General features: G+C 43.8%; 1 protein-coding gene across 2 annotated transcripts in view; it reads right to left on the bottom strand.

The window, feature by feature from the left end:
- Positions 1-20,685, bottom strand: part of SLC38A1 (solute carrier family 38 member 1) — a 42,151-nt gene extending 21,466 nt beyond the window's left edge. For both annotated transcript variants that reach the window (XR_004239525.1, XM_032105175.1), the window contains exons 1-4: positions 20,457-20,685; positions 11,680-11,892; positions 4,280-4,355; positions 3,598-3,713 (exon numbers count right to left, since the gene is read on the bottom strand). Coding sequence is in view for 1 of the 2 variants with exons in the window: in XM_032105175.1 (XP_031961066.1) it covers positions 3,598-3,713; positions 4,280-4,355; positions 11,680-11,798 (311 nt within the window). In the remaining variant the exon portion in view is untranslated. The remainder of the gene's footprint in view (positions 1-3,597; positions 3,714-4,279; positions 4,356-11,679; positions 11,893-20,456) is intronic.
- Positions 20,686-21,138: the final 453 nt, after the last annotated feature.

The following is a 21,138-nucleotide window of genomic DNA, read 5'->3' as shown; positions in this document are numbered from 1 at the left end:
CTGTTCCGCCCGTCTGCCTACAGACACGGTGCTCAGCCCCAGCGCTCGGCTGCTGGGGCTGACTCACTCCCAGCCCAAATGGCTACAGCTCTGCATGCCAGCATCCAGTCTGTCTTAATATTAAAAGCTCCTATTTTTCAGGCACTGAGCTCATGGAGCCTTTGCAGTGGTAAAAATAACACTCCCAAGCAGCCAGGTATTTATCTGATCTGTTGTCCTTAGCTCCCCATAGGGCTCCTACAGACACTTGGCATTTTCATTAGTACTGTATGAAAAACTTGTTTGTGCTAGGACTGTGGTATGGACAGGAATATTCGCGCCAGAACCACCCCTTGGAAAGGAATGAAAATGTCCATGCCACTCGCTCTGCACAAATTCAAAACCGAAGCAGGGGAGCTTGCATTGCAGCTCTCCAAAAGCACTCCCCTACTTTTTATTTTGTCTGCTTTCAAAGAAGTGCTGGTAGCTATGGAAGCAAACTGCAGACGCAAAAGTCACCTTGCCCCAAAAGAATAAACAGTTTAGGCCAGGGGACTGACACTGTGTTGGGAAGGACAAAGTGCTTCTGCGATGCCAATGCTGTCTTCTCCCAGATGCCACATTTACCAGGTAAACTGAAACCTGTGCTGTCCCTTCCTTCTGTGAAGTCCCAGGCTTTGGGGCCAGAAGACCTGTGAGGCTTGTGCAGTCACAAGAATTATTTCACTGAGCAGTTCTGAATCCTCAAAAGGTGCAGAGGATGGAAGAGCATGGGGTTTTGCTCTCGTACAGCCTCCCCTGGGGCTGGTCTGCCAGCCTGCCCTAAAACACTGCAGGAGTTACACTGCGGCTTCCTGACCCCTTCCAGACACACCCAGCAGAAGTAGCTGCAGTGTTTAACTCCAGCTGTAGCCTCATACTATTCCTGATCTAACAAGCCCCTCTGCCTCAGCAAGGTTTTCAAATCACATGCAGTGCTGGGCTAAATGCAGGCTGAAAGCACCCTGTACTTGGCCAGCCCATATTTCTCTGCAACATGATCCATCACTTTGGTCCTGGCTCTCCAGGATGAAACCACAAGCAGCAACAACTGCTCTTGCCATCCCCAGGTGGTCCAGCTCATCTCTAACCTCTCAAACTTTTTGTGTTATCTTTCTGCAGCGAAGCTGTCTCTCCTTTTGCATACCGGAAATGATGCTCTCTTTTGGTCTAGGCTGTAGTTACCAGTAACACTGGGATTATGTTCCTCTCAGCTCCTACCTCAGTAATTCTGCCTAGAAAGTATAATGCTTTGTTATGGCACTGTTAAGCAAATAAGACGTGTCATTGCCATGTTTATTTTGCACATCTTATGCCTAGGATATCGGATCTGAATTGATCCAGATGTTCATGGCAGTGCACACTTCACGCTGAAGGAGCCCAAAAGTTGTGAGAGTGGAAATCAGGCTGGGTCTGCTTTGTTAGTGCGGAAAATGCTCCCTTAACTTTTCTACATCTGCAGAATTTTCAGGGATGGTGCATGCCAATACTGGAAAAAGAAACTTAGAACCTTTCCAGAACTGTGCTACTCAAAAGCAGTGAATTTACCTCCTTTCTCATATGCAAAAAGGAGTGAAAGTATTGTTAGGACTCTAATCACATGCAAAGCAGAAATGATCTACCTGTGACAGTGACAGCAGAACTATACATTTACGGGAAAAATGTACTGAATTAGAGTGTAAGAAAAAAAATCTAACACTAATGGACTAGGTTTAATGCTGAGATTATGGCATGAGAGCAGAACATCTAAAGCAGTCCAACTTTCAAGCATGAGTACAGACACCACGTTAGGATCCTGCACCTCCAGGCTTCAAAGAGAGAGGCTCTACTAGCTCTGCTCAGTTAGGTCCTGCTAACTTCCTTTGATCTCAGCTGGCTGCTCTATCTCAAGGCCAACAGATCTAAAGGCATCATAAAACTAACAAAAACTATTATCCACTTTTAAATGCACACAGTTAATTCTATAGAGCACAATGCTGTCATTTACTGTATAAAATCCCCACATTAATGTTTGGAAGTTTTTTGTGCAATGTGTTGGTACAGATCTACACACTCACTACTCAGGTCGAGCTCAGTCACCAACACACATTGCTAGAAGTTTCTCTGGTGTTCACATCACCTGTCTGACCTACTTCACTTAAAAGAAACTGCATTTTTATATCCTTTAGAACAAACACATTTCAATTAAATCTCATGAAAAACTGCTGAAAGAATGAGGAGAGGATGGGATTATAGAAAACTAAAGCAGTAAGGAGAAATTGAGGCTCTTCCTTGGCTGAGACCCTATTATCACAGAAGAGGTGACAAGGCTGAAAAGACGGAACTTTTTTTTCTCTCCTTACAGCAGTTACTGCAACCACCAGTTTGTACTCTCAGAGATGGAGCATGGGTGGGATATTACATACAGGTTAGAGTACTGGGTAAAAAAAGCAGGAAAAATAAAATAAACTCTGTCACTCTGCTAACGAAAGATGTAAATTACAGTCCAGATATTTTACAGCCTAGTTTAGTGACAACACAGTAACGAGACGTTCTACGTTCTTAAAGTAAATGGATTAACTCCTTGGATTATTCCTAGATTTTACCCAGCCACAGCAAACTGTAAACTAGCAGCATGGATCTAGCTACCCTGGCACAAAACCCCAGAGCAGATGGCTATATGTACCACTTTGGCCATCTACTCCGCTTTATACAGGGCTCATACTATGTATTTCCCAAAATCCTAAGAAATAACAAAAGTTCTATATTTTTAGATTTGACATTCAAGAAATGACATCTCTTTAGAGCAATCTGTAAACTCAATAACTATGTTGAATAGTTCTCAAATATTGTAAATTACTGTATTTCTTCCCTCAATGAACATTTATCATTGAAATCTGCACACAATTCCCAACTGATTTCTTAACAATCACTTTTCACAATGAAACGTCTCATACTGAGATCCAGAATAACACTGTGTCTTAGTCATTCAGTGGTACTGTTTCATTTTTAAACTAATTAATTCTCCTTTATAAAAAGCCTCTTTTTTTTTTTTCTGGAGTTAAGTAGTCTACCTCGGCTCCTTTCTATTCTAAAATCTTGGCTGTATGTATGTTGGTTTTCAAGGACTCTCACATAAGAAACTGAAGAAACCGTGGGAGTGAGATGAAAATATTATATGTAACATATAAAGGAATATAAATATTCTTGGTTTAAAAAAAGTGTTTACTGCACCACGCTTTGAAGAGAGCTCTGGAGATCCTGCGACACAAGTAACAACTAGCTACTAACCCACTGCAACTATTACTACTGAATATTTTTTATGTCTATGTAGCTTCCAGAGCACAGGAAAAATCCCTGTCTAAGTCTGTAGTAAATAACATGGACTTAAATTTTCTCTAGGACTGTAAGTAGTGGCTTTTTCCTCAGAAACATCTGACTGAAAAAAAAAGTCTGAAACTTGTAGCTAATATTTTTGGGCTTGAATGCTGTACTTCATTACATATAGACTATAAATCCCTCCACTTGCTGGCAGTACACGCATTCTTTAAATACAGTGAAATTCCATGGAGATCAGCTACTCACCACATGAATACTTACAGAAAAAGGAGAATTCCCGTGTTGGCCAAGGCAAAAGCAAGACCCAAAATCCCACTGCCCATAATTGCATTGCTAAGGTTGAAGACGGACATTCCCAGTGAAGTAGTTCCTGGGATCTGGAGAAGTAAAGACAGGTGTGTCAGCAACAGCTTGGAACAGAGCAGAGAAATGCACCTCTGCTTCAAACCCTGTGTTTTGTGATGTATCAGAGTAAATAACTACTGCTATGGAAATGACTGAATAAAAATTGGTTTGAAAGAGGAGAAAGCGTGGCTGAACTCTGTCACAGCTACACCGCTCGCTGCCTGATAGATTTTGTAAACTGACCTAAACAGTACAGGCAACACACAGCTCATACTGCACTTTCAGTTTTAAACCCCTTCCTTCACTCCACCTGAGAAACATCCTGGATGTGTAATTTATATGGCAAAGCCATAAGGATCCACCACAGCTTCCTGCCCAACAGAGGCTAGAGGGATTCCCTTGCCTCAACCCAACCAACATACTTGGGTTTTTGTTTTGGGGTTTTATTTAAGTGCTGATCTCAGGCAGTTCCTACTGGAAATTGAATTCAGTTATAGTTGTGTGTGCCCAGCACTTCTGAAGACAATGTCTAAAGGCCTTTAATATACACAACATGAAGTTCATTTTGACAGGGAACAGAACAGTGAGAGAGACTTACATATTCATCACATTTCTTCTTCTCCAGGTGGCTGTTAGTGAGACTTCTTCTGCTTTCTCGATCCGAAATAAACTTGCTGAAAGAAGTCAGAGGATTTATTTGCAGCAAATGCTTAGAAAATGTGAACACATTAATTCCATAAGCAGCATGTGATCACAAAATATACAATGTACAAAATCTTGTGAAAAGAGGTCAAATTCGTAACTGTTCAATGAGCCAGATTATGCCTCACTGATGCAGTGTACATTGGGCATCAATAAAGGTAACATCAGCACAAGATCAGAATAAATGTGTATATACAAAATGGTCTTTTAGGCTATTTAGGAAAGCAGCAGAACCGATTTTGTAGATGGCAAAGCAATTTGTTTGCACAGAAGCTAAGAGGAGATACTTCTCCAGGGTCCTGCAGAGGCACACGTGACCAGTACCCTCTGCTCCCAGCCACTGCACGTGGGGTGAGAGTAACTAACACCACTCTACAAGGCAAGCAACCATTCTCTGCAGCCGAGTGGGTTGTGTTTATTCCTTTCCCTCATTACCAGGCCCTGAAGATCCTGTGAAGCAAGTACACAAACCAAACAGATTTCTTCTTCCACTCCCTATCGACCTCAAAGACTTCTGGGCACCAGCTCAATTCCTTCCTTCCTTCCTTGCCAGGCTGGAAGGTCCCAGGCACACAGTTCACCAGGCAGTGGTGATGACCCCTCTGCAGAAGAGGGAAGTGTAACAGCATCCTGGGTACTGACTGTAAAATCAAGCAGTTCCAAGTTCTAAGTGGGAAATTTGGGACTGCAGCTGCTGCTGGCCAGAGACAACCCCCCTGTTCCTCCAAGGAATTGCATCCTCCAAGGATTATGGGAGTGACTTATATTCCATGATTTTTGAGTCAAGATTATGGTTGCATACTGATACAACAAAGCATATACTAAGATCCAACCCCATCTGCTGAGGGTCCAGGTGATTAGAAATTTTAAGTCAAATTGTACTACAAATTCTGTATTATGCTACTTACAGATTGCACTGCATTGATTCTGCTTGTTGAAATCCTGTGCCATTCTAGTCATAAATTCTGTGCTACACTAATCGTAACACCCTGCTAAAAAATAAAGCTTTAATTGTAACTATGAATTACTGCCATCATCATTTCTCTTTACCCTTTATTTGTTCTGTGTCCTTGATGTATCCACATTTAGGAACTTACTGTCCCCCTGTGGCTGTGTTGGCATCCTTGAGATTTACAACACTTCTGATTTGGATGAGCTGTTATTTTCTTGCAGATCTTCTCTTCAGCAAACATTTTAGTTTGTATAAAGCATTCTTTCAGCTTTTCATCTTTTGAAGGTTTATGCACAATTAAGTCGCTGGCATCTTTGCTAATCCAACAGATGGTTCTTAGTCTGCACCGGCTAATGCCTCAGTTATCGTACACATCACATACCTAACCAGGGACTGTCACCAAGTGTCAGAGCCCATTTTAGCTGTAGGTACATTAAGCTGGCTCTTCTTAAATTGAAACAGACAAACAACACCGAACACAAACAGCAGCACTGCTGTTCCTTTCCCACAGTGGGAAACATCTACTGGTCAGGGATGCATAGTTCAAATTGTGACTCGACACTGCGCATCATCTCTGTACATCTAGCAGTATTTAGGCTGGTAATAAATCCATGAACTTGTAAAGACAGAGCTTGAGCAAACTTCCCTACTGCCCCAGCTGTAGCCTAATTACTAGTGATATATATGCTAGCACAGCTTCTAAGGCTATGCCAAAATCATGCAGCTATAATGCTGCTGACTTGGCTTCCACAGATGACACACTGGGCCTTGTGTCTTTAACATTTTTGTCTTTATGCCTTAAATTTGGGCATAGATGGCAAAATGTAAGTAGTATTTCAGCTGGGTTTTCTTTAATTTTGACTCCTACCCACTGGTCTGCTTTGATTTCTTTTATATCAATAAAAAAGAACTATAGGCTTATCCTGTATTTTTTAAATACTAACTTCAGCAACTAATTTGCTGCAAATATAGACATGATGTCAGATTTACCAGCCCTAACACAGTTGGAATAGATGGCTGAACCTCCCCCACCGTTTTAAGAAGTGAAACACAACCACTTCTAAGACAGACTGATCCAAAATTAGCTTTCCAAAGCTCACCTTGTAGGTATTTCCTCCTCATGGAATAAAATCTCAACCTGATTCAGAGCATGTGCTTTTTCTCTTTCATGTCTGTTTAAAGTCTTTCTCTTGAACGCAGGCAGCAGAGTGTGAATGGTTTGAAAAAGACATTCCAGCTCTCTCTCGAAACACCCTGCAGGCAATTTGTACAGGCAGGAGCACAGAGAAGAGTTTTGTCTCTTTTGGATTTGTAACTGCTGCTGGGAACATCTGTGGACTTTGCCTTCTTCTGTCATTTATGGAGATCATGTGTCATTTTAGATTTTGTCAAGAGTTATGATAGAAGCCACTAGTCTGGTCCCCCCAGTTCTGCCGATCCCCCAGCAGCCAGTTCCCCCTTAATAATTACAAAAATAACAAATTTGTAGATACTATTATTGTTGCCTTCTGGTATTAAAGTTCCATGAAAATAATTGTTAAAAAACTAATACAGGATAAAGATAACACTTCAGTAACATTGCTTCAATATAAAAGCGACTGTGGGACTTTCCATTAGAATACTTCTGACAGAATAAACAGCTTCTGCAAAGCTGGTATCTTCTTCCATGGCCAGCAAACATGTCATTTCCTTCTGGATGGGACTTTAAAAGAACTAGTCTGATTTGATAAACTGATCCAAAATACTTTCTTCTGAGTTAGTTCTACAGTAAAAATGGAGTGGGCTTGTTGCTCGGCCTATCATCTCCTATTACAAGCTGGGCTCCTCATCCACCCTGCGTTTCCCACGTCACACTGCACTTTTCTCCATTTACGCTGTGTGATGTGTACAGGAGGGCAGAATCAGACGTGGGAATGCAGGTGCTGGGCTCCCAAACTATGAGGTACACAGCACTGAGCTCAGCTTTTTTATGGGCAGCTTCCCAGCGCCTGCCTCCCAGCACCAGGACAGCTTGCCCAGACAGCTCAGCAGCGATGCAGCACAGCGGGATGTGGGGTCTGCCTGTGCTGCATCTGCTGTTGCAGGCAACTTAATCTGCAAGTCCAGAGGAGAGGTCTGCCTTGGGACAATGCTTGGTATGGCCTTACCATACGACAGACAAGTTTTCCATAAATGAAAAATATTACTGATCTTAAATGAAATAAAATTTTAAAAAACCCAGTAGGGTGGAAGGTAATCCAATGAATTCAACAGAAAAAATTCTATCAAGATACTGCTTTTTATAAACATTTTTTTCCTTTCAGGGTGGTTTTTTCCCCTAGAGCATATGAAAGGAAACATATGTTGGAATACTGGAATTTCTAGTTAAACCATGCCGTGCATCTGCTCTGCTTAATAGATGAGCTTAGAAAACAAGCCATTCATTGTCACAGAATGTTGTATTTTTGACCTTTATGAATATGACACAAATTAAGTGAAACGCCTGCTCACGCCGGCCTCTCCCAGCCCTCCCAAGGATCAGAGGCCACTGTGAGAGGTGCTGTGGCAATGCACTGTAGGACTGTCTGTGCCATCAAAGCCTTGAGACTCCCTGACAAGCATGAAATCCATTTGCACTGTTTGTTGTCTTCATTTCAATTGCTTTACCCATCATTGAAAGACATAACCTGTCCTTACACATTTCTGCTTTCCTGCTTTGTTTCCTGTATCACAGCTGAGTATGAACAGACTATACAAAACTTTTCAAACACATTAATGAAATATCCTGGCCAAGATATAATGAGCTCATCCTTGTGATGTGTGAAGCCTCACAGTTGGCCTGGAAAGGATATCTTAATCTAGTTATTTTCCTGGCTTGATTTAGTGCAAAGTAGAAACATAGCCTTATTGATAAAGTGGTTTAAAAAGGATGATGTTAAACTATGGTTTCCAAATTTCATTTATTTAAAGACTTCAATAAGAAATGTTTGATTAAGGTGATATCCCTAAGCTAACCACTTTGGCTAAGCCCCCGTAAGAGTTAGCCAAAAGCCATTTAGCCATCTCAGATATGTTTAAACATAATTAAATTAAAACGGTATTTTCCAATGCCTTAAACATTTGTTAGGGAAAGCTAATTCTGCCAAGATGACAGAACTTTATCCTTAGGCAGCCTCTTAAACTGCATGCTAACTTGAGCAGTGGCAAAGATTTCCAGGGCAGGCATGAACAAGATATGCAGAAGAAAGCTTGATCTGACTTACACTATGAAACTTGGACCAGATCTTGGTATACCTACTAACAACCTTGTTAACAGAACAAGGGGTGCTGATAACTTACTAGTAGCTGTAAACCAAGACAGGCATTCAGACATCAGCTTCCTGAGAGCATCGTCACAGATATCTGTAAATGAATAAGTTATCTAAATACTGATTTACAACTACGTGCAAAGATGGCAAAGTTTTATAGCCAGGAGACATAGTTAAAGTCACAAAATCCACGTCTGGGTTTGATGCAAATCTCTGAACTGACATTTCCAGAAGACATTCCCATTCAACATCTGCATACAAAGAAAAACCCTTCTTAGTGCAGCCTCTTCAAATCAACATCCCCTCCCTACGTATAACTGTATATTTAGGCCCAGAAAAGGCTGGAAAGCCAAAGTAACATATAGGATTCTTTTCCAAGATCAAGAAATATTTGGAGTTTACAACCAGATTTGGAATCAGCTTCTGTCTGGTGTACCATCTCCAAAAGACCCTTAAAAACTTGCTCTACACTGAGCTTGAAAAACTGTGTGCTGAGAGAAAAAAATGTTTAAAATTAAATACAGAGTGCAAAATCAAACAGGTTGAAACAACAAAAAAATAAGTTAGTTGAAAATTACAGATCTAATCTAAAGCTCAAGTGAAATCAACAGAAAAAGTCCCGCTGATTTTGATGGACTTGGGCGTTTTACAAGGCCTCACATCACATGCCAGGCAGGACAAAACATGTTATGCCTGTTAATCTCTTACTCCCTGCAAAAAAACGTGTTTGCCATAATAGTTATAGAAAGGGACTAACCACATCCTTTCAGGACACGTTCAGCACGGGTGCAGAGCAGGATATGCCTGCCTGCTCGCCACATGTGATGGTGTGGAGGTGCTTGCACAGGGCACCAGCTGTGGGTGGCTCAGTGACAGCCTCAGCCCCAGGGGATGCTGGCAGGGCTGCACTGGTGCCAACGTGCTGCTGCAGCGGAAGCTGTGGTCACTGAGAGCTGCCTCGAAACTCTTGGTTTGGACACTGAGGGGAACATGTACAAACTGGGATATACAGGGCACAATAGACATGCATGGGATGCAAGTAGCTGTCCCATGAGTGCCTGGGCAGAGGGCTACGAGAACCGTAATAGGCTATATCCTATAGCCAGACGAGAGATCTTTCTTCTGCAGAGGAAGTGAGTTCTCCAGAAAGGAACAGAAAATTGTGGAATATGTTGATCTGCCCTAAGAGCCAGAACAGCAATCAGAAATTCTGCCTCTGACTTTCTGACCCTCTTTCCTCACTCCACTTTTCTTCTTCCTTTTGCCGGCAGTCTGGATCCGACCTGTATCTTGCCACGCTTACTATGCCCTAACTCCACAAAGCACATTGTGACCACAAAGGACCAGGCACACACAGCACGATCCTTCCCCACCCTCTATAAACATTCACTGAGAACGAAGCGCCAGCAGGGTTTTTCCCCCGTAACAGTTACTGATGGCATCAGCCAAAGTGCTGGGGAGGCACAGCCAGCCCAGTATAGCCACTCCTTGTCTCAAGGATATAAATCCTCGACAGGCTCCAGGGCGTGAATTTACCACTGTCAGCCCCCAAGCTCCTGTCCTTACAACATGAACCAGCAGGAAAGCAAGCAGGTTCATACTGGAACTGTTTTGTTTTGACAAAGTTGGAGGGGTTTTTTGTCTTGCTCCTGCCTTTTTTTTTTTTTTTTTTTTAAAAGAAGTGGTTTGTGTTTCGTTTCAGCACTTTCCATCAAAGCAGTTGCATCAGAAATCCCTGACCAGCTCTAATCTTCATCAGCGCAGCTGTGCTGCGGTCACAGCACCACCCGCCCTGCTGGTGGCGGCCCCAGGACTTCCCCGGGGCGGGCAGCGGGGCCGGGCTGGCACTCTCCTGCCGGGGGGCTCACCCCCGCCACCAGCCTGGGCCCCCTGCCCCGTCCCACGGTACAGCTCGCTGGTTTTGCTGTGTGAACAGTGAGGACAATGCTGGGTGCTTATTCCCACACCTGTCACCAAGATCCTTGTCCACCCACGCTGCTGCGAGTGCCACAACTGCCTCTAACCTCCCTTGGGAAAAAACAGCTCTGAATTTTGTTTTAACTCTAGAAAGTGAGTTTCTCGTGTAGCCAGCAAAGATGCTGCCAACAGGAAGAAAGGGCAAGAGAAGAAGATTTTAAAGATCCTAAAATAGGTGGTGGCAGCCCCACAGTAGAATGATGTGCCAGCACAGGCTTCCCAGCAGGGCTGGTGCCCCATGCAGGTACTGACTGGCCCTGTGTTCCACCTTGGTTTGCAATATTTGAACAGGAAGTTTGATCAAAACAGAGCTTCCTATTTTACAGCTCACAAAATACAAACAGGGTCTGTCAACAAGTCTTTGCTGTAAACTGGATGGCTCAGCACCTGTTGGAGGCTGGCAGGAAGGTCTGAAGAACTGCTCTCTAGTGGAAAAGGCAGCTCTTCAGAAATGACTGTAAGCCTACAGAAAAAGCCAACAGCCTAATCAATGTACCGGTAATAATTGTAACTAATAATTTTGACAAATGTTGATGCATTTTTTAAACTTGATCTGAGTTAGGTGTAAGACTCTGTTTTATCATCTTCTTGCCACCTCTGCCTCAAGGGAACAAACCTCTGCCCAGGTTAGCTTGCCAAATTGCAAATACAGACTTGACCTACATTTGCTGCCAACCACACCAGCTGTAACTCCCCAGAAGCTTGGATACACGGAGGTGGCCAGGCAGGTTAAAATCGTCATATCAGAGATCAAAGGTCAACTAAGAGACTTGCCAAAAATTATGCCGTTGTATTGTTATTACTTCTTTGCTGTGTGCAAGCAGACATTTCAAAACGTTGTCTTTTTGCTGCATTGTATGTTTGTGAATTTTATTAGACTAATTTGAAGGATTTGAAACGATGAATAAATTGCTACTCTGTTTGCTTTATCTGCTATTGCAGCCTATGCCCAACAGATGTTACGTATGAAATTCAAATTACATCTTCAAATGGAGCATGACTTGGTAACGAATAATTCAAGACATATACTGAAAATTAGAATGCTGTTTTTAAACAGTGCGTCAGTGGAAAAATACTCACCTATTTATCTGGCCATTTTCCACCTCTGTGAAATCATTTGAATCATTGCTGATGTTATCATCTTCAGGGACAGTCATATTCTGCAATTCAGTCAGTTCTAATCCAGCTTTGAAAGGCATACTGGGTGAGGAACTGCACCTATCCAAGTGGTTCTTCAAATACTAGTGTTTGGTTGGTATCTTGTGAGTAAACTGCAGCCACAGTGTCAGCAACCTATAAAAAACAAAAGAAAAAAATCCAAGATGTATACCACCAACAGCAGGCAACATCTCCAGAAGAAACCAGCGAAACCTGCACAGGAGGGACCATCCATACCAACCAATTTTGTATTGTTAGATGGACCTCAGGTTACGACCTAAATGAATTTCAGGACAGTAGTAACCTTATATGTCTTAATGAGATCAACCTCACAAATTTACCCTGTCCTGCAACCAATTGCTGAACACAGTATTTTTTTTAAAAACTTGTGAGCAAACCAAGCCTGCTTGTTTCAGGAAAAATATTAACCTCCTACAAATTAAGGAATAAAAATTACTTGCTTGTCCAAGTCCCGATTCAATATTTGGTGTTTGTCTTCTGTCTGTTCCCAGTTCTTACTTAAGAATATAAAATACACGTCCATACTGATACTAAGTGTGATGGAAAGAGGGATAGAGTTATTCCAGTACTCTGTTCTACTAATACATGTATTCTAACGTGTTAAGGATTTTTGGGAAAGCAGAGGTGAAGAGGATGCTTTGTTTAAATTTTTGTATGGTTAAACTTGCTATGAACAAAGAGAGAAACAGAAAAAACCTAAATCCCTAAGCTCACATATCACAGAAAGAAAGAGCAATGTATACCTTGTGTCAAGCAGTTACTATCTAGAAATGAGGTGATCTCTCCTCTGATAGATGTGTTCCATAAAAGCACTGAGAATAACACCAAAGGCAGATCAGAGAAGTCTGCTACAGTGACATACTTCCTCATCAGCAATGCAAATCAACTGAAAGACCAGTATTTTCCGGAGTCCAATCACTCTCGGCTGAGCTACAACTCCAGCGTGGTAGTGAGGCAACAGCATGTTACTCACAAACAAGCTCCTGCACCATAACTCTCAATTCCCATTTTGTGAATGAATTTCCTGTAGTATTGCCAAACAACTATTCAGCCTGGGGTACGTGGTGAACCCTCATATGCCAGATTAATTTGGGGGTATTTTTAAATTCTCAGGGCTACCTCAAAGCCATCAAACTGCTTGCATGCAACCAAAGAGGCACGAGCATCCCCAGCTCTTGCAGGGCAAGACAGGAGGATGTAGTTCACTTGTTCAGTTATGACATCTGCCTGTTTCAAATTAAGTTTACAGAAGCCAGTACTTCTGTTTCATACCACATCCCCACCATGTAGAAGAAGGCTTTGCAAACGACCAATTTTTTCCCTGTAAATACTTTCTCAGAAATGCCATTTTAAAGCTTACACATGCTCTTAACAATTCCCCAAGAGCCCACCCTGTCCAGACTTCACGTGCCAAGTTTAAAGGCTAGCCTCGAGGCTAACAGCAGGGCAGGATGTGATTATGGTGACTGGCAGGGCCTGGTGCAAGGGGTGTGTGGACTGGGTACTTTTCGACTCCTCTGCAGAAGAGATTTCCACTACAGACACCAGGAGAAAACTGCTCAGGTATTAAAATGTTGGCACAATAAAATATCAAAAAAAAAAATTGATTTAAGCTGCTGATAAATAAATGTAGACTGGCAAGCAGAGGGTGAATTTAGCATTCTGGAACAGTCTTCCTGGAGGCTGCAGGGATAAAATAGTCTACCTATTTTGGAAGAGAAGCACAATCTTTTTATAAAAGGATAAAGCCACAGGAGACAGCGACTGCTGAGGTGGCAAGGACCAAGCCCACTGAATCCTGAAGTTTCTTGTGACCATGAGTTCCTAAAATAAACAATTTCTTAAGAGACCTGGCAACCTCTGTACTAGGATCTGTGTCCCCTGGCATTTTAAAACCTGTGTAAAGATTCATCTGAGATTCAAGCAGAGAAGCTTTTTCTTTTGGCACCGTTTTGCATCACGATGCCCAGGAGGATTTTCAGAACTGCCTTGACATTGCCTGTACTTAATAAATTCCCCATTAAGTGTTTCAAAAGCAGGTGCTGAAATTAGCAGTGGTGTGAGGTAAGCAGCACGCTGGAGAGCTGGCTGCACAGCTCACTGACGTGGCTCCAGCTTCGCCCTCTGCCCCTCTGTCACTGAAACACTGCAGGACCAGACTGGCAGGAACACAGCTCGCTGCTCTATTCCCAAGCAATCTTTGCCACGCGAAAGTGACAATCTTTGTCTGTTTCAACGAGAACTCTGCTTCTACAGAGAACTAACTGAATTAAGACTGTTCACAAGGGCATGTAGTGATAGGAAATGGGAGAATGGCTTTAAACTGAAAGAGGACAGGTTTAGGTTAGATAATAGGAAGAAATTCTTTGCTGTGAGGGTTGTGAGGCACCGGAACAGGTTGCCCAGAGAAGCTGTGGATGCCCCATCTCTGGAACTGTTCAAGGCCAGGCTGGATAGGGCCTTGCACAACCTGGTGTAGTGGAAGGTGTCCTTGCCCATGGCAGAGGGGTTGGAACAAGAAAATCTTGAAGGTCTTTTCCAACCCAAATCCTTCTGTGATTCTATAAGACAGAGCAAAATCTTAGAGCAAGCTGAAAAACCGGCAATCATTTCAGCAGAGTCCATGTTCCAGTCAGACGAGTTGCTCATGAAGCAGCATGACACTGGGCACATTTCTGAATATACCTCAGCTTCTTGCTAGGTAAGTGCTTTACTAAAAAAATCACCAAAACAAAACCCTGAAACAAACAAAAAAAATTCTTGAATGAAATAATGCATAGCACTTCCAAGTATGAGAAAACCTGATGTCAGTGTCAAAACATGAGGCGGGTGAGGAGAGAGTGGTGGGGCTGGGAACTGAAGTTTTCATTGTCATGGCATGAACTCATCACAGATCTTTGGCAAAGTAAAACCAACATGTCCTTAGCACCTCCACCTATCAAATTAAGCTGATAAGAGCAACACTAACTCAGTTTATGAGGTGCTTGAAGATTCAGAGACAAAGGGTGATAGAAGTGTGATACCTGGAATAAAACACTATGCAAATCACAAAATTTTTGTAATGATAACTTCATTGATATCTTAGAGATATACAGAGAAAACCCTTTGTTACTGCTAATTACTCGGGGCACCCTCCACAGTCAGTGGAGTATTGGTGGTCACACGAATTTCATCCCCAAATCACCTACTCTAAACTTGGAATTCACCCATGTGACAAATCAGAGTCTAAATAAAATCTAAAATCCCAAAGGTTAGGGTTCATGTCAACCAGCTTCATTCCCCACACGTCAGGCGTCCACTCCAGGCCTGTCACTTGGCCTCTACAGCGGAGCCTGGTGCTGCTGAGGACAACCCCACCCCTACCCATGGGAGGGGTGTGCAGTAACACAGAGCTGTTCCCTGCAATTGCAATAGCTTTGCTCCCAAAAGGAGATTTAACACTGGGATACCTGAGCTAAGCAAGTTGCCACCTCAGGTGTACGTGCCACTAAGTGCTGTGGGAAAAAAACCCAAAATTGCTTCAACTAATAAAAATTCACCATATGGTGATGCTGAGCTATATGGGAAGCAGCAGGGTAGTATTTGTAATTTTATGGCCTTTTCATTCAAGAAATGTCTTAAAAGAAATGCAAATAAAAATGCTATGTTGGCAAGAGTTCCTAGGCTGAGCTTTATTCCTAATTCACATTGAAAGACAGTAAATAATCATGTGAATAGTGACTGCAGAAATCCCAAACACCTCAGTCACTGTGCCTACTACTCTGTCCAGCCTTAAACCTCTCAAAAGGAAAACTTCCAGAGACCTGCCGTCACACCTCTCTTTCCAGACATACACCTAGTAAATCATAAAGGAGAAATTAGAATTTTGCTCTTACTTCAAATTTTTCTATTCAGATGTGCAAGCGCTCCTTCTTGAAGAAGGCATCACCCCAAGAGAAAACCAGCAAAGAGCTAATGACACTTCAAAAGGAACCTCAAGGGTCTGTGTTTGGTAGCTGAGCCAGCCCCTCTGTTTAGACATTCTGTTTGGTAGAAAAAGCACTGCTCTGGCCTAGGAGCTTAGCTTTCTCTTTAAACATCCCATGATATGTCTTGTAAAAGCCATTACAGATAATTTATTTGTTGTGTGCTCCTTGCAGAATATGGGAAAGATTACAACTGGTCACAACTTCAGGAGGACTGTGAGATGACACAAGAAGATAAAATGAGTTTATTATTTTCAAGGGCACTGAGACCTTCACAAGCCATTAAAACACATTCCAAGAACTGTGGTAATTTTCTCTGTTGACTTGTGAAACGTAAGAAAAAATCCCTGCAACTCCAGTTTTCTAGACTGTTAAAATTCCACAAGAGAAGTAATGGGATCAAAAACTTCGTATTTGAAAAAAAATATGATACTACGGACAATCTATCTTTATTTCTTCTGGTTTATGCATGAATCCTTTCTAGGCCGTAAATGGAAGAGGTGTAATCTCAGAAAACATGTCACCGGAAGTTGTGTTTCTAAAAAGAACATCATGTCCTTTTTAGATTACTCCTGGTAGTAATCACAACCGCTTATTTCACATGCCATTTTTACATATCCTGTAAATGACACAGTTCAAGAAGTGTCATCTTAAGGCACATGGCTGCCCAAAAGCTGACCCAGTATGTGAGAGGCATTTGGGTAAGTGGTCAAGCTGGACAACATCTAGTCCATCTCTGGGTATGGTTTCTGCAATGTGCCCTTTCACACTCACTGGGCACTTCACTCACTGCGTGCTTCCCGCAGTCCAACTGTCCTGGGGTTGGTAAATATCCAAGACACACTAAGCACTTTTAACTATGGAATTCAAGTTAATTTGCTCAGAAGACAAAATGTGACTCAACTTTCTTCTCAAAGAGAGTTTTGCAAGAACTCCTCTTGGTTGGTTACAAGTCATCAGAACCCTGCACTTGAATTTCACACAAGCTGTTTTTATTCCTGCAAAGCCTGGATGTGATACGTCTTTCTTTGCTCATACTTTTGAAAATTCTTTCAAAGGAGAGTGATATAACCAGTAAGACACCATGGATATAAATAATGAAACACAGAGCCTGAAACTCTCTGTACAGACTATTCACTTAAATGACAAAAAGCAAGAATAGGCTTTATACGTAACAGTATCACATTGGGAGGCAGGGAAACAACTATCTCCTTTTTGTTCCACGTTAGTGACACCTGACATGAGGAACATAAAGCTCCAGATTTACTCCTCATCTACAGGAAGGACAAAATGGAGAGATTAGAGAAGAGCCACTGAGATAACAAGAGCTTGGAAATTAAAAACTGACTCACACTCACTGAGCAAACATCTGCAGTGCTTGAAATGTCATTGCCTCCAGCTCCTCAGCTCTGCCCCTCTGCAGCAGGCTGCAGCCACAGGAGCAGTGGAAGGAAGCGGGTTCACCATGACCCCAGTGGTGCCCCGGCTGGGCCCAGGGCGCCACAGAGAACCAAAAGAGTGCTGGCACACGCCTGTCCTGCCCATCAGCAACAGCACCAGGATGAGGGCAGCGTGGTGGCCAGAAGGCCTTCGAGCTGCTGCAGCCGTTTGCTTGGTGTCCGCAAGCCACCACCTCTCATCCCCAGGCTCCTCTCTCTCACAGCCCCACAGCATGCAGGATGCAAACAGTTAAAAGATAAGATGGGGGGTGGGAAAAAAAGTGATAGAAGTCTTGGTAAGGAAGCTCAGAAAAGGATGCTGTAAAACAGAAGTGATGAGAACAAACGTGGATTGTCAACCTTCCTCGTGGTAGTGCATGACCTTGTGCTGCAATAGGAAAATGCTCCTACTCTGCCCCATTGCTCTCCACACTGCCCTTCCATGCTGCCATAAAGAAAGGGAAGACAGTCCCAAATTAAGTCTCGACAGGCTACTCAGCTGATCAAAGGCAGGCAAATAAGAAACCATAAAATCCCAGTCTGATTCACCCAGTGATTCATTACTTTAGGCAAAACATTTAAAGATGAGCCATAAAAGAAAATGGTTTTAAGTACATTTTTGTTTTGAGCCCTTCCCAGTCAATTTAGGAAAGGCATTTGGCAAGGAATATAGTCACATTTTTTCCTAATTATATTTCTTTGTGAAATCCTCTCAGCAGAAGAGATCCCACAACGCACCACCACAAATAAACGTGCTCTTGTCTTCCACAGAAAGTGGAAATGCTGTATGAGTGGGGCTTTATGGGTCACTGCAACAAAACACACTACCCAGATGTATTTCTAAGGGTTAAACAGCAGCTCTGAAATTCCCATTTAAATAAATTTTGTATTACAGAAGGAAGAATCCTTTGTATAAATTCATGTGTAACTCACTTTTATTCTGCCCCAGTTTACAAGCAATTTCTCTGCCTCAATTTTCTTGACTGTAAGAGACTCAGAGCAATATTTACCTGATAAGCTTGGACAAATAATATGAGAGTTAACTGTAAAACATGAAAAAGCTGCCCTTTTTCCCAAGAGCAGCTGCTCAAACTTCTTCGATTGGATTAAGGTCACAGCAGTAAGTATGCATCAGAAGGAAAACTGAATTCAGGCTTAAAATACTTAAATATTTCCACAACATACACCTGTCTTCAAAATACAAACTTTTAAGCGATGGTTATTGTCATGCTGCTCCCTATGCAGATTCCAACAGAAACGAGCAAGATGCTAAAAAGAGAGAGGAGAGCACAGGAAGGAGGAGAGTCCCATTTCTGCTCGGTCACCACTCTTACCCTGCTAAAGAACAACCTCCCAAAACAGCTAACACAGACAAAATGTAGGACAGAGACCCAGGATGAGCAGCCTGCAGGCAGGAAGGCCGAGAGAGCACTGCCTCCCCCTTCCATTCTTTAAAACCCTTGTAAAAAGCAGGATTTGGGCACGAAGGACAATCGATCCTCCATGTTTTACAGCAGTCTGCAGAAAGCCTCAAACAACTCCGGGGATAATCTGCTGCATACGGGTGTGTGCAGCTTGGCGCTCACTGCCAGCAACTGTCTCCCATCCTCAGCCGGGCTGGAGAGCCCAGTTGGTCCAACTACAGCATAAATAGTCTCAAGTGACAAGACAGAGGATGCTGCAGTGTGCTTCAGTGAAGTGCTCTCTCTATGGTGCCTCTTAAAAAGAAAAAAACCCGACCTTCCAAAAAGGCAAAGTCAAATAGGAGTCATTCTGTATGACAGTGAAGCAGATCCCACTTTAGTCAGTGAATTTCCACCGAGCCTCAGCAGAAGGCCTCTGCTTACCAGCAATATGGCAGTTCGGCGATTTCACGCAGGTTTTGCAAAGCGGATTTCAGCGCCATTTCGGCAGGGGCTCCTAGCCTGGAAAGGGCACTTACTGATACCTATATCCTTCAGCAACAGATGGAATTTCCTTCCAGAGGCTTTTTAAACACAGTTGGTGTTTTGGTAGCAAATGAAGTAAAATTTAGATGATTTCTTTCTCCTCCTGTCGCTGTTTTTACTTTTGATTTCTGAAGGTTAGACTCAGAAGGCAGGGAATTTTTTCTTTGTTTTGTTTTTTATTCCTGAAATATATTTTATCAACTAACATGTATCTTTTTCTTACACTAGAACAATGTCTGTTCTATGTTAGTTTGCCTTTCAAGCACATATGAAAGCCAAACAAACCAGAAGGTGAATGAAGCACCTTAAAGCACAGGTTCCTATTTACAATTTGGACTAGAGGTTGGTAGAAATGCCCCACAGCGGTCTGGGACGCTGAACAGCCTAAGGACATGAGGTGAGTTCAGCGGGTGGCACAAGGAGACTATAGCTTCTCCTTCCATAAAACGAGCTGCCAGATCCAGGGTTTATTTCAGTCCTTCCAATGTCACATAAACAAAACACACCTCATCGTCTCCTCTTTCACAAGGAGACAGACACATCCTAGCTACAGGTTGCACTACGAACTCTGCAAAATAATGGAATAAGCCCCCTGCCACCAGAGCGAGCTGGACGTGTACACACACGTGAGCCACTGCACACGCAGGCATTCACTCCGGCCTCTTTTTGTTCTCGCCTGTGCTCATTAAAAGCGACCACCTCAGCTGGTACTATGTATTTACGGGCACCATGCACACGCGTGCGCGCCGTGGGCCCAGCCTGCATTTTCCGTAAAACTTGCACTGACCCCGTGGCAGTGCTGGGTTTAAGGGAAAGCCAGGAACGTTCCCAGGGCACGGCGGGGACTGCGGCACGCGCGGCCCGGCCGCCATCAGGGACAAACTCATTTGTTAATGCTATTTTTTTTTTTTTCGCTGCCAGCGGAAGCCGGAGCCGACTGCCAGGTTTTTGTTTTATTTCTGCGGTTTTTGTTTGTTTGTGGGTTTTCTCCCATGCTCGCCTCAGCACTCGGCTAGGGCAGCATCGCGCTCCGGCCGCGGGAGATGCCGCATGGCCGCCCTGTTCCCTCGTTCCCTCCGCCCCGCCGGGCTCCCCCAGCCCCTCCCGGCTCGCTGCCTGCATTTTTAGGGTTCGCACTGGGCAGCACCAGGGGCGAGCAGACACGTTTTGCGGGGATGGGGGGAGGGTTGCGCAGACGGCGGGGACAAAGCGCGGGCGGCGGCGGGCTCCGGGCTCCGGCCCGCGCTGCGCGGCCGCGGCGCGGAGACAAAGGGTGCGCGGGGAGCCGCGGCCCCATCCCTCCGACTGCATTAGCTGCTGCCTACCTTCCCCAGGAGCCGCGGGGATCCTCTGAGAAGCGATCCACCCTTTCCGCCGGGAGCCGGCTGGAGCACCCCGACAAATAATGACAAGGATAATAATAAAATTAAATTTAAAAAAAAAAAAAAAAAAAAAAAGAAGGAGAAGAAAAAGGGGCGAGGATGGAGCGGGAAATTAAATTGGCGAAGGCGGAGAAGATGCCCTTCCTCCTCCCGCCGCGGGTGTGTGCATTTGGAGGTGGGCGGGCTGGCGGGAGCGCGCCGGGGCGGGGGCCGGGGCGGGGGGCCGGGGCCGGGGCCGGGGCCGCGCCGCCAGGTGCTGGGACGCGGAGACTGCGCGGAGCGGCACACGTGTCCGGGCTGGGCACCCGCGGGGCCCCCGGCACGCCCTGCTCCCCGGTCTCATGGACGTTCAGCACCTTTCTTTTTAAAAAACCTTAAGTTTTTACTCTTTTTACAGCAACAATCATTTTTCTCTCTCTTTTCACGCCACGGCTGGCCATAGGAGAACCCATCCTAGCAGAAAGGCCGGATTTTTGTGGCTTGAAATGGTTTGGGGACATTGTTGTGTTACCCGATTCCCTGTTTTGTTATGCAAAATGTATATGCTCAAAATGCTGCCATTTGTGCAAGAGGTCAGAGCGTTTCCTGCTGGGGCAAAGCAAAATGAACAGGGAATTCGATGCTG

The sequence above is a fragment of the Corvus moneduloides genome, chromosome 4 (assembly GCF_009650955.1).
Source record: "Corvus moneduloides isolate bCorMon1 chromosome 4, bCorMon1.pri, whole genome shotgun sequence".
NCBI lineage: Eukaryota > Metazoa > Chordata > Aves > Passeriformes > Corvidae > Corvus > Corvus moneduloides.
The sequence above is the reverse complement of the archived record's forward strand: the minus strand, read 5'-3'. Positions and strand labels throughout refer to the sequence as shown.